We start from the raw sequence: 13171 nt of genomic DNA, 5'->3' as shown, positions 1-13171 counted from the left end.
GAACCTGACGGAAAGCACTAACTGATTTGGAAAAAATGTGGGGAAACAAATAAAAAATACCTGTACTTACTGTTTTTATTAGCTGATGACTTAAGAATTCCTTAACACAAGTTTTGGCAGATCATCCTGCTTGACACCTTCCTTTGTGCTCACACTAAATCCCCTGATGGATTTGTTGCGAGAGCACATAATGAATAACTGGGGGATGTGACATAAGTTAATTGCTATTCAGATTTTGCATGTTCTTCTTTATATAGAAATCTCTATATGTTCCCTTACATGGTATGGAAAGAAGCCAAAAGGACAAAGGAAACAGAAATAGAAATTTTGCTTGTTAGTTTTAAATAGTATGTACTCCACACAATTACCGTCTCCTACCAGTTAAAATGATTTAATACCTGTTCTTTGGGGGACAGGTAACATATTTCTGAGGTTTTTAAATGTTTTCTTACTCTCTTCTCACATGAAAACAGCAGGAGAAACCAAAATTAACATTTACTTATAAGTATAAAAGAAACATGAACACTGATTTGAGTCATTTTCTCATAGAGATATACTTTGATACATAATACAAATGTTTCTTGGATATTTTGAACAAATAAATTAACTCTTCTCTCTTATAATAAAGATTATATTTTAATCTCTTATTTATAAACTCTCATTCAATGATTTTAGTAGCTACCAAATGATCTAATCTAGTATATCCATTTTGAATTGTTAACAAATGTAGCTGTGCAACAATATAAAGAAATTACAGAACCACCTAATTTCATACTTGCACTGAAGTTCGCAGATGCATTATATTAAAAGATGTGCAGTTACTCACCTTACATTCTCCCTGGCAAGTAACTGGTCCAAGGTCAGTGAAAATCCCATACATAAAAAAATAAGTGAAAAACAAAAGAAGATTTTTCTTCCCATCAAGAAATGAATCCGTTTTTTCAAACCAGGCACATCTGTTAATTCATAAATGCAAACAGAGCAGAGGCAGTACTTTTTACGCCTTGTGACTGACTAATATATTCAACCAATAAAAAGATAGCTTTTCCAGGATGTATTATGTGTGGGAGAGGGTGGAAGGAGGGGCCTGATACTGTTTAATTTAGAGTACGGAGTGAAACTAATGAGTCTGTTTAGGTTGTTTGATTATTCATCGCAATGAAAGATTATTAAGCTCTTTTTATAAACTGGCATAGTTTTGGTACTCTCTCAAGGATCTCATAATGCTTTTCAGGAAACAAATTCTCCTCAAAAATCTATGAAGTATACAATATCATATGCATTTTTCAGGTGAATAACTAAGTAAAACTCTCTGAGGCTAAACTAATTTTATGTATGTGTCCTAGAACACAGTTTCCTATTGAATTCATGACTCTCCATTTGCTGAGAAGCATGGAATGCAATGGTAAAGCACACTGGCTTTGGAGTCAGACAGCACTCAAGTACATTCCCAGCTCCAGCTCTTACTAGCTATCTGATATTAGGCAAGTTACTTTTCCTCATTTGCAGAGTGGGGACAAAAGTACTTAACTCAAAGAATTGTTGTGAAGATTAAACAAGGTCCTGAATAGCCAAATCTACCTTGAGAAAGAAGAACAAAGCTGGAGGCATCACACTTCATGATTTCAAAATACATTACAAAGCTACAGTAATTAAAACAGAACAGTACTGGCATAAAGACAGACATATGGAACAATAGAACAGACTAGAGACCCTAGAAATAAATACATGCACATAAGGGTAACTGGTCAACAAGGGTGCCAAGAACATACAATGGGGAAAGGACAGTTTCTTCAACAAATAATGCTGGGAAAACTGGATATCCACATGCAAAAGAATGAAATTGGATCCTTATCTCACACCATACACAAAAATCAACTCAAAATGGATTAAAGACTTAAAACCTAGAAGAAAGCATAGGGGAAAAGCTTCAGGACATTGGTTTTGCCAATAATGTTATGGCTATGATCCCAAAGCATGGGCAATAAAAGCAAAAACAGACATAGGACTACATCAAACTAAAAAGCTTCTGCACAGCAAAGGAAACAATCAACAGAGTGAAAAGGCAACCTATAGAATGAGAGAAAATATTTGCAAAACATACGTCTGATATAGGGTTAATTTCCAAAATATATAAGGAACTCCTACAACTCAATAGCATAAAACAAATAACACAATTTTAAAATGGGCGAACGATTTGAATAGACATTTCTCCAAAGAAGACACACAAATGGCCAACACGTATATGAAAAGTGCTCAGTGTCACTAATCATCAGGGAAATAAAAATCAAAACCACAAAGAGACATCATCTCACACCTGTCAGGGTGGTTATTATCAAAAAAAGAAGTGTTGGCAAGGATGTGGAGAAATTGGAACCCATGTACACTGTTGGTGGGAATACAAAATGGTGCAGTTGCTATGGAAAACAATATGCAGACTCCTCAAGAAATTAAAAATAGAACTACCATATGATCCTACAATTGCTCTTATGGATCATTATCCACAAGAATTGAAATCAGGATCTCAAAGAGATATTAGCACTCCCATGTTCACTGCAGCACTATTCACTATAGCCAAGAGGTAGAAAAAACCTAAGTCTCTGTTGATGGATGAATGGATAAACAATACGTAATATATACATACAATGAAATATTATTCAGCCTTTAAATAAAAAGGAAATTCTGCGATATGTGACAACATGGATGAACCTTGAGGACATTATCTAAGTGAAATAAGCCAGTCACAAATACTATATGATTCCATTTATATGAGGTGTCTAACACAGGCAAATTCATAGAATCAGAGTGGAATGGTGGTTGCCAAGGGCTGGGGAACGAGGAAATGGGACTTGCTAATTAACTGGCACAAAGCTTCAGTTAAGCAATATTAATACATTCTAGAGATCTGCTGTACAAGACTGCATCTATATTTAACGATATTGTACTGCACACTTAAAAATTTGGTAAGAGACTGCATCTCATATTGTGTTTTTATCACAATACAATAAAATTTTAAATAAATTAACACAGATGAAAGCCTTTTCTTACCTCAATGCCTAGCTAAATAAAGAATATCTATTGTTATTCCTTCTTTGTCAGCCTCCACTCCCACCCACCACCACCTAAAAAGCATCAAACAAACAACAAAATTCCTAACAGTTGTTTTATATAAAAACATACAATTAAAAAGCCACAATAAAGAAAATCCTCCAAGATGAAAGTGTCAGCATTTTTGACACTTAAGAACCTTGATCTTTTTAATGGCAAAGTACTGGTAGCTGAAAGGGGCTATTTGTAAGTGGCATTTCAGAGAGGGTGCATTATAGGAAGACTTGGGACTTGACCCTGATGAGATACTACCTTCCTCACTGTCCACTTTGCACAAATACCATCTTCTAACATGGCTCTAGGGAGCCCTACAGAAAATGAGGAGATTAAATCACAATGACTGGGAGAAGTGGGAGAAAACAGAAATAAGGAAGAAAACTGATAATAAAAATTATAAAATAAAAAAGGTCTGTCCATGCCCCATCTTATTCCTACTTCTCAGCATGTATTTCTTTTCTTCTCTGTTCTTTCATTGCACCCAACTTCCACACTTCACCTTTTCTTTTACCTTTCTGTCCTCTTCCTGATTCCATGGAATTTCAAGGAGCAAGAGAGGCCTGGGCAGGAGTTTTGTCATAGGCAGTGTTGCCAAATAGAATTCGGGACACTCGGTTAAATGTGAACTTCAGATAAAAAAACAAATAATTTTATTACTAAGTATGCCCCATGCAATACTTGGGACATATTATACTAAGAAATTATTTGTTGTTTATCTGAAAACTAAATTCCACTGGACATCTTGTATTTTTATTTGCTAAATCTGGCAATCCTAATCTTAGGGACTCTCTGTTACTCAAATTTTAACATGCATACAAATCGCATGAGATTTTCTAAAAATGCAAATTCTGATTCAGAGGACTGCTCTGTGAGTAGCAAAGATAAAACATTGTTCAGTAGAAATAAAATAAGAGCTATTGTACATATGTAATTTAAAGTTTTCTAGTAGCCACATTGAAAGAATTAAAAATAAGCAGGTGAAATTAGTTTTAATAATATATTTTATTTAACCTGATACATCTAAAATATTATTCCAAACATAAGTAATTTTTAAAATTATTAATGAGATATTTTACCTTCCTTTTCTGCCCTAAATCTGAAATCTGGTACATTGATTTAATCTACACTTATACACATCTCAATTCAGACTAACCAAACTTTAAGTGCTCAATAACCACATGTGGCTAGTGGCCACTGTACTGGACAGTGCAAACACAGAACATCTCCAGCTGCCGGAGCAACACGTCATAGTCTCCCACGGTAGTAGAAGTAGTACCTGATCACATTGCTCCCCAAACTCCTGGTCAGGAGGAGGTGAGAGCCCAAGCCCATGATGATCCTGTACTGTGATAATAATGGTTCTGTGAACACTCAGAAACCACAGGGTTAGTCCCTTAGTGCTTATCATGTAACAAACTTTCTTGAAAATACGCTTCATTTATATTTTCAGGCACATACACATATACAACATTTTTTATTTACATCAAGTATCATTTTAATATATTTTATGACTGGATGATTCTAAAATTTTAATATAGCATTCTTTCTGTTGCCGAAATTTTCTCCCACTTGGTTAAGAATATTTAAGGCAGAATAATTAGTAGTTAGTAGGTTTCACACATGTATTTTAGAATAGAAGTCACACTTAAGATGTGATTGTCTGAGAATAGCTCATGTTGTGACTCTGGAGGAGAAAATCAGTGACAAAAAAAAATGCTAATATGATAGCTTGCAGGCTGCAAAGCACAGGGTATCACCTGTGTGGCACTGTACCTGCCTGCTCAGACGGCTAAGGGGTCTCTGTCCAAAACTTTGAAGGTCTGAGGTTTTCCCAACTTGGAAGCTAACAAGTTAGCCTGCTATGGCTTCATGGATGCTAGCAGAAGACAAGACTCATGGGTCAGAGACAAAGGACTTTATTTACTACTCACCACAGAACAAGCAGTATGAGCATCAGTCTATTTGTGTTAGTTCCCTTTGCCCATAAAGCAATATAGGCGGGCCCAGATGGACGCTTGTACACACGGTGGGTTTCATTTCAGGAGAACAACCCTGAGTTTCCAAGGCTATAAACAAACCTGCCCCTCTGCTAGACAGAAAGACATTATTTCTACCTTTCAAGGCTGTTCGCTATACAAACATCCTAAAGATATTCCAAAACGAAGAGCAATCAGTGACTTACAAGATAAACAGAAAATACAGAGGTACATGGAAAATATTCCCTCAACATTTTCCATGAGAGAACAGGAAGTTGTACATCCATGGTGCCTTCTTTTCAACTGAAAATACTTGGATTTGCTTCATTTTCTGATTTACTATATATTATTAAATGAAATGTTACCTGAAAATATGAATATCAAAAATCTATCTTCCATAATCATATATAACTATACAGAATTGAGTTCTCATGGGAAAAAAATGGATCTATCTTAATTCTAATATTTACTTCAAGGAGCATCTAGTGTTTGTCAGACCACAGTCTCTATTCATCCAAATGCTCTCAGACTGAAAATCGCATTAGTCAAATGTTCAAATCAATTACAATGGTCTATGCACACTGATTCAAAATCCAAATCCATATACCTCCTACAAAGCCTGCATGACCTGGCCCCTGCTGGTCTCTCTCGCCTCATTTATGGCCACCCTTCTCCCACCATGCTCCAGCACACTGGCTTGCACTCAGCTTCTCAACACCCTCCATAGGCCAAGCTTTTTTGCACCTCAATGAGTCTGCACATATTGTTCCTCCTGTAGGGATCACCTCACACTCCTCTAGCTCTCCCTGCCTTCTGTTCATTCTCATCATAACATATATCACAATTTGTACCAAGACATTTATTTTCTTGTTACTTATTTACATTGCGTTTCCTCATCAGAAGGCCTGCTCCATGAGGGCAGGGAACATGTCTAATTAACTGATGTACACCAAGACGCTGCTGGTCCAAGTTGGTGCTAAATAAAGTGTACAGAATAATGAATAAACCTATCAAAAATGTTACATAATTAATTCCCACTTCATGCCACATGGCTGTGACTCCTAGGGCCTGAATATTTAGGCAATTGTAGCTAGAAAATCAATTAATTCAAGTATTCCATCAAATTCAGTAACTTGAAAATGCAAATGGACAAAACCCACATTACATTAGTTTATTAGCAAAACACCATAGTATGTATGTACTTCTTGCTCCTTGTCAGGGGTATGACTCTGTGATGGTTAATGTGTGTCAACTTAACTGGGCTGTTAAGTACCCAGATACCTGGTTGTGTCTCTCAGGGTGTTTCTGAATGAGATGAACATTTTGAATCAGTAGATTGAGCAAAGCAGACTGCCCTTTCCAAGGTGAGTGGTCCTCATCCAACCCACTGAAGGTCCAAACAGAACAAAAAGGTGGAGTAAGGGAGACTGCACTTTCTCTACCTGTCTTGTAGCAAGGACATCAGTCTTTTCCTGCCTGACTCAGACTACAACTGGAACTATACAACATTGGCTCTCCTGGGTCTCTAGCTTGCTGGCTATAGATGTTGGGACTTCTCAGCCTCTATAACTGCAAAAGCCAACTCCTATATTAAATCATATATTCATATTCATATGTGTGCATATATATGTATATATCTCCTATTGGTTTTCTCTGGAGAATCCTAATACGGACTCTTTATCAAGTTCAGAGCCTAATTGCTGCCATGATTTCTACCAATTTTCATCAAATTAACTTGAGTTGATTAGAATCAGGTTAGCAAATGAAACACAAGTGCTTTTGATTTAAATGTTAATGTTTCTTACTTGAGATCCCCCTTTGACTTCGTGGAATGTGGATAATATGCCAAATTAGTGGCACACTTTTACATTCTTGTTTCTCAAGCTAAACTGAACCAGGAGGCCTGATGTTTCATAAATCTATCCATTATGCAAACATTGATTGTCATATGCTAGATGCCAGGAATACAAGGTAAAAAGGACCTAGTCTTCGCCCCCAAAAAGATCCCAAGCGAGTGACATGCAGAGATGTGAACACATAATTGCTGGGGTAAACACTTTGGGGACGTTTCACCTAGCAAACTTCTCTGAAGTCCCACCTCCACTCCAAGCAACGGCTGATTAGATGAGGGGGAGAGAGGCAGGTATATAATAGATAAAGATTTAAGAGATGAGTCATAACTATCTCTTTTGAAGAGTTGAAGCAGCTTTCCTAGGGAAGAAAATGCCTCCACTATTCTCAAAAATGCTCTCACAGGCACCTGCAGAGTCCTCACCTCAACAGACAGGAATCAGAGTTTTAATTCATAAAATAAAACTCACATTGAGAATATGTGCTATTTGATGTTGCCCTATACTTTAGGCTGCCATTTATAGAAAGAGCAAAATGGATTCTTTGGACAAAAATTAATACTTCAGAGAGCATTATGTACAACTACTCCGTAAAAATCCAAGATGTTGTCTGCTACATAATTAACATAAACCTGGAAACTTTAACTGAAAACCTATCTAAGTAAATTTCAAAATTCTTCGGCACATAGTACAAAAAATGATCTTATATATGAACTGGTTATAGATTCATTCATTTGGGTTATCTTCATAATCAGTAATGACTGCTAGAACCAACAAGATCAAAAAGTAATGGTTTAGAGCAGTGGAAAAATTACCTCTGTCCTTTTGTAGCTATAAAAACCCAGAACCCTTCACTTCTTCTTTTCTTCCTCTCTTCCTCCACTTCCTCATTCCTTTTTTCCTTTTTTTTTAAAAAATTTATGGAAAAAAATCTTGTTTAACCTTAAAGTCCTTTAAACAATAAAAATCTTAGTAACAGAAAATGCTCAAAATTTTACACATCTACTTTCATAAAAGTTTTATATTTATATATTATAATATTATTACATTTAAATAATCTAGAAATAGTCCCGGTGAAACTTCATTTTACTATGGAATGAAAAGGCAGAAAGAGTGACACCAGCCATTCTCCATCACAAACATCAACTGGTCCCCACTGAACTCAGACAGCACAGATTTGGCCCATCTACAGGTTCTTAAACCTCTCCAGGGAATAAGATTCTAAAATTTAATGTTCCACTGAGTGAAGAAAGTTATTTTCTTTTCCTAGTGAGAAAAATTATCTTTCATTTCTTATAATTCAAAGGTCCCTGATGAAATAGAGGCCTATTTTCTTTTGTTTGGTTTTCAGCCAAGTTAGAGAACACCTGGAGAATAACTTTTAACATGCATATTAAAATGATAACTCTCTTCCAGGAACTTCACAAAGGGCATCAAAGAACAGCACTGTCAATTCCCCTTAGATCCTACACAGAGGTTTAGTTAAATAACAAGATTTTAAAGATCAGGTTTGAATGTTATTAAGATTATATGGCAATACACATATTTCTTTAGTTCCACAGAATAGGTATATGAGAAGAAACAACAACTACATCAAAAAGTAGCTAGAATGAGAGGATAACAAATCTCATTAATTTTGGATAAAGGAAAAGTTGTGTTTAATAATTTAATCAGGTAAAATGAAGCACTCAACATTTATTAATAGTAGTTATACAGAGCGTGTAAGCACTGGTCTTACTTTTACTGCTTATTCTTCCCCACTTAAAGCTGTTATTTTATCTTGTCACATTTCCACAGCAACTAATGCCTCAATTTTTATAGCTAAAACACTAAGAGTAACTTTCTAACCATTCCAAATGCTCCAGAATCAATTGTCAACATTGTTAAAACTCTTAGCCATTCTTCCCCAAAAGCGAACTTCTTCCCCATACAGTACAAAGAAACAGCATCACCCTTGACCTAAGTCTCCTCATCAACTGATCTAATTTATGAGGATCAATCTTTCTTCTTAGTTGGGGGGCTCTGAGAGAAGTCAAATAATAATACTCTTCTGCCCCACCTGAGTGCTAAACTAACTGAGATATAAAACAAGGAGTAAGACAAGCAGAGGCCCAAATACCATCTTTATTACTATGAAAGGCCAGGTTGGAGGACAAGGCTTAGTGCAGGAGCAAAATGGATTGTAACTGAACCCCTCCCCGCACAAGACAGACATGGCAGCCTATCACAGCAGCACTGGGCTCTCAATAGGAAAGAGAGGCCTGCCCCAGAAGAAACAGGAGGAAATGTGTGCTCCACGGCAGGCTGGGTCCCGAAAAGGAAAAAAGGAAGAACTGAACATGCCTAAACTATTTTTTCTAAATTTACCACATGAAGAGAGATGTCACCTCGTCTCACCTGGCATGGAATGAGTAAATTGGCAGAGACATAAGGAGTTAAACTAATTTAACACCTTCTACTTGGAGGAAATACTAGGAAAAACTTGTTCTCCTTCCTGCCCCCCCTCCCCCAACATTTTAAGAACTACCAAATAGGACCTTTTGTGACAAAGTGTCTGTCGGTTTTCACATATCTCTAGTAACCCATGGATATGGGGTTGCAATTTATATTAAGAATACTTTAATCTTAACAACTATACCCCTTACATTTCCTGGTGTTTTGCTGGCTAGAAAATTATTTCCCATCAATTTTGCACCATATTTACTTTACATTAATCAAAAATATTTCTAAACTCTTTAAAAATCAAAATTATGTCTTATAACTAATCTGGAAACCAACAAATGTGTTCTGGTTAAGAAAGTTAACTTCTTTAAGTCTCAACTTAAATGGTAAAATGGGTCTAATAACAGCACCTACCACATAGGAGTTGTTTTGAGGATAAAAGAAATTATGCATGTGAAATCCTAAGCCTGACACTAAACAGTACTCAATATCTGTTAGATGGTCATGATGGTGGTGGTGGTGATAGTGATGATGATGATGTCAATGATTTTGCTCTTTCCAACATGATCTAACTCTAAATTATATCCTGACTCTTATGACATCTCTCCACCTCCATAGCTACTTATCTATGATCTCTCACCTATTCTATTGCAACAGTTCCCTCCTTGGATAGCCCGAGTCCTCTCTTGTCCCTCTGTGGTGGCCTACCATGGCAGGCACAGTGATATTTTTAAGATGCAAATCAGATCTTGTCATTCTTTCACCTGAAGCCTCCAGTGGCTTCTCATCACACTCAGAATAAAAACCAAACTCCTTAACCTGGCCTACAGGTTGGACGTGAGCTGATCCTGCCCACCTCTCGGACTTCACCTTCCTCTGTTTTCCAGCTGGCTCACTACACTTTAGCCATGGCAGCTTTCTTTTCCTCTAATTCCTCAAGCTGATTCATGTTTGGGTACCCTTTTAGAAAATTCAGGGTCCAAGGTCAAAGGAAATTCTGTCTCCTTTCAGGCTCCAAATTACATAATAAGTTCTTTATCACGAAGTAAAAAATTCAAAGCTCCAAAAACAGAAATTAAATCCTTTTTAAAAAATTTTCGTAGCTATAGTAATCAAAATTCATGGTTCATAACACATTCTAACCATTGGTTCATGCTTTATTTATTTGTTGGTTTCTATAATAATATAATAATTAAACCCACTACCTAAACATAACCCAACATCCAACTATGATCCCCACTCTCTCCACATAATGTCACTATCATCCTGAATAACGGATACAGAAGACCTGAACAGCACTATCAACCACCTTGGGCTAATTAACATTTATAGGACATTCTTCCTCAGCAAAATATACTTTCTTTTCAAGTGTACATGGAGAATTCACCAAGAGTGACTATATTCTGGTCCATAAAGCAAACCTCAACACATTTTAAAAATATTGCAATCAAAAAAGGATGTTCTTAGACCATAATGGAATTAAATTAGAAATAAATAATACAGATATTTAGAAAATCTTCAAATATTCAGAAATTAAATAACACAATTCTAAATAATCCATAGGTCAAAAAGAAAATCAAAAGAGAAATTAGCAAATGTTTTGAAATGAATTAAAACTAAAATATAACATATCAAAACTCACAGCATGCAGCTCAAGCAGTACTTAGGATAGTCATACAACATATATTAAAAAAGAACAAAGACCTCAAATCAATGACATAAGCTTCCATTTAAATCTAAAACAAGCAGAAGAAAGTAAATAATAAAAAAGACCAGAAATCAATAAAAATGAAAACAGAAAAACAATAGAGAAAATCAGTGAAAGCAAAAGATGGTTCTTGGAGTACATCAATAAGATTACGAAACTTCTAACTGACCAAGAAAAAAAGAGAAAGAAGATACAACTTACCAATATCAGGAATGGAAGATGAGACATCACTATAAATCTACAGATATTTAAAAGATTATAAAGGAATAGTACAAACAACTTTATGCCCATAAATTTGACAACTTAGATGAAATGGACAAATTCCTTGAAAGGCACACATTACCAAAGCTCACTCAAAAAGAAAGAGATAATCTGTATAGTACTATATAGTACTATATATTCACTGTTAAAAACCTTCCAAAAACAAATATATATAAAATACATATATTCATGCATGAGAGAATGTCATAACAGCTTTATGAAACAATTTTGAAAACTTAGATGAAATAGACAAACTCTTAAAAAAAATGACTTACCAGGTCTGACTCAAGAAGAAATCACAGTTCTCTGAATAGTTCTGTAAATTAAGAGATTTAGTTTAAATGAGAGATGTAATTAAAGAGATTTAAGCTGAGGTTTACAACCTTCCCACAAAGAAAACACCCAGCCCAGATGATTTTACAGGATGTTTTACTAAACTTTCAAGCAACAAACCATCCCAACTTTATATGAACACTTCCTGTGAATATCAACTCAGTTTGTAACTTGTTTTTTAGCTTTCTTTCAGGTGTTTTTGTTGAACAAAGGTTCTTAATATGGTTAAATGTATCATTCTTTTCTTCTTCTTTAGAAATATTTTCCTTTCCTAAGTTCATGGAGATATTCACCTTTGTTTTCTATTAAGAATTTTAAAATTGTATTGCTGACATACAGGCCCTCAATCTGCCTGGAGTTGATTTTTGTTTTTAGCCTGAGATGGTGATTCAATTTAATTTGGGTAACTACTTTTTGTGCAGTTCCATCTGTTTGACAATCCTTCCTTTACACATTGATCTGACATCTAATTCTGTCATTTAATAATATTCTATACTAATTCTATAGGAGTCTTTTGCTGAGCTCTCTATTCTATTCATTAGTCAATTTATCTACTTCTGTACTAATGCTGCACTATCTTACTTAGCCTCATAGAAATTTCTCGTATCTGGTAGCGCCAGGCCTTCAGAACTGTTTTGCCTATCCCTGGCTCTTTACTCCTCCAGCTTCAATCTCATGGAAAGAGAGATTCCTTACAATCACTCTTCCTTTCCTTATAATCACTCTCAACTCCCTTGCCCTTCCTCCATCACATTCACTTAACTAGATCCCACTCCCAGGCCTGTTAAAAGCCAACTCTCTACCTACTCAGTCACTACACTGAATGAATCTGAAGAATACACAAGACCATGCTAACTGATGTAACTTTGTAACTACGGTTTCAAATGGGTCCTCAAAATTGTTCAACAATCCTACATTCTCTTGTCAATCTATCCTCCCACACTTCTGAATTAGAAGGCAAAATTCATGTTGAGACCTAATCCCCAATGTGATCGCATTAGTAGGTGGGGGGCCTTTGGGAGTAAATTAGGTTATGAGGGTGGAGCCCTCATGAATGGGATTAGTACTCCTATAAGGAGGCTCCAATATGTCAAATACATCTCAATAAAACTGGAAAAAAAACACACAACAACAACAAAAAAACAGAATATAAATAAAAGCGACCCCAGAGCTGTCTTGGACCTTCTGCCACTTGAGGTTATTGCAAAAGAGTCTATGAACCGGGAAGCGGGCTCCCACCATACACCAAATCTTCCAGCACCTTTGCCTTGGACTTTCCAGTCTCCAGAGCTGTGAGAAATAAATTTCTGCTGTTTATAAGCCATCCAGTCTATGGTATTCTGTTACAGCAGTGTGACTGGATTAAGACACTATCCCTCAGTAAAACAGAGGTAATAAAAGTATTTACCTTTCAGAATTATGAGAATTAAATGAGTTAATATATGTAAGGCACATAAAATATGTGGCACACAGTAAATACTATTTAATGCTAGCAT

At 35.9% G+C, this 13171-nt stretch overlaps 2 protein-coding genes across 2 annotated transcripts in view; both read right to left on the bottom strand.

The window, feature by feature from the left end:
• LOC309623065 (V-type proton ATPase subunit S1-like protein) overlaps positions 1-11624 on the bottom strand; it is a gene marked incomplete at its 3' end in the record, with an annotated part of 35563 nt that extends 23939 nt beyond the window's left edge. Inside the window, 1 exon segment of the mRNA XM_082379599.1 lies at positions 825-11624. Coding sequence (XP_082235725.1) covers positions 825-921 — 97 coding nt within the window. The 5' untranslated portion in view covers positions 922-11624.
• Positions 1-13171, bottom strand: part of ATG10 (autophagy related 10) — a 302871-nt gene that overhangs the window by 42174 nt on the left and 247526 nt on the right. The window contains exons 9-10 of the mRNA XM_082378458.1: positions 11618-11658; positions 11279-11319 (exon numbers count right to left, since the gene is read on the bottom strand). The gene's annotated coding sequence lies outside the window, so the exon portion shown is untranslated. The remainder of the gene's footprint in view (positions 1-11278; positions 11320-11617; positions 11659-13171) is intronic.

Source organism: Balaenoptera borealis (genome assembly GCF_965194805.1).
Source record: "Balaenoptera borealis genome assembly, chromosome: 2".
Lineage (NCBI taxonomy): Eukaryota > Metazoa > Chordata > Mammalia > Artiodactyla > Balaenopteridae > Balaenoptera > Balaenoptera borealis.
The sequence above is the reverse complement of the archived record's forward strand: the minus strand, read 5'-3'. Positions and strand labels throughout refer to the sequence as shown.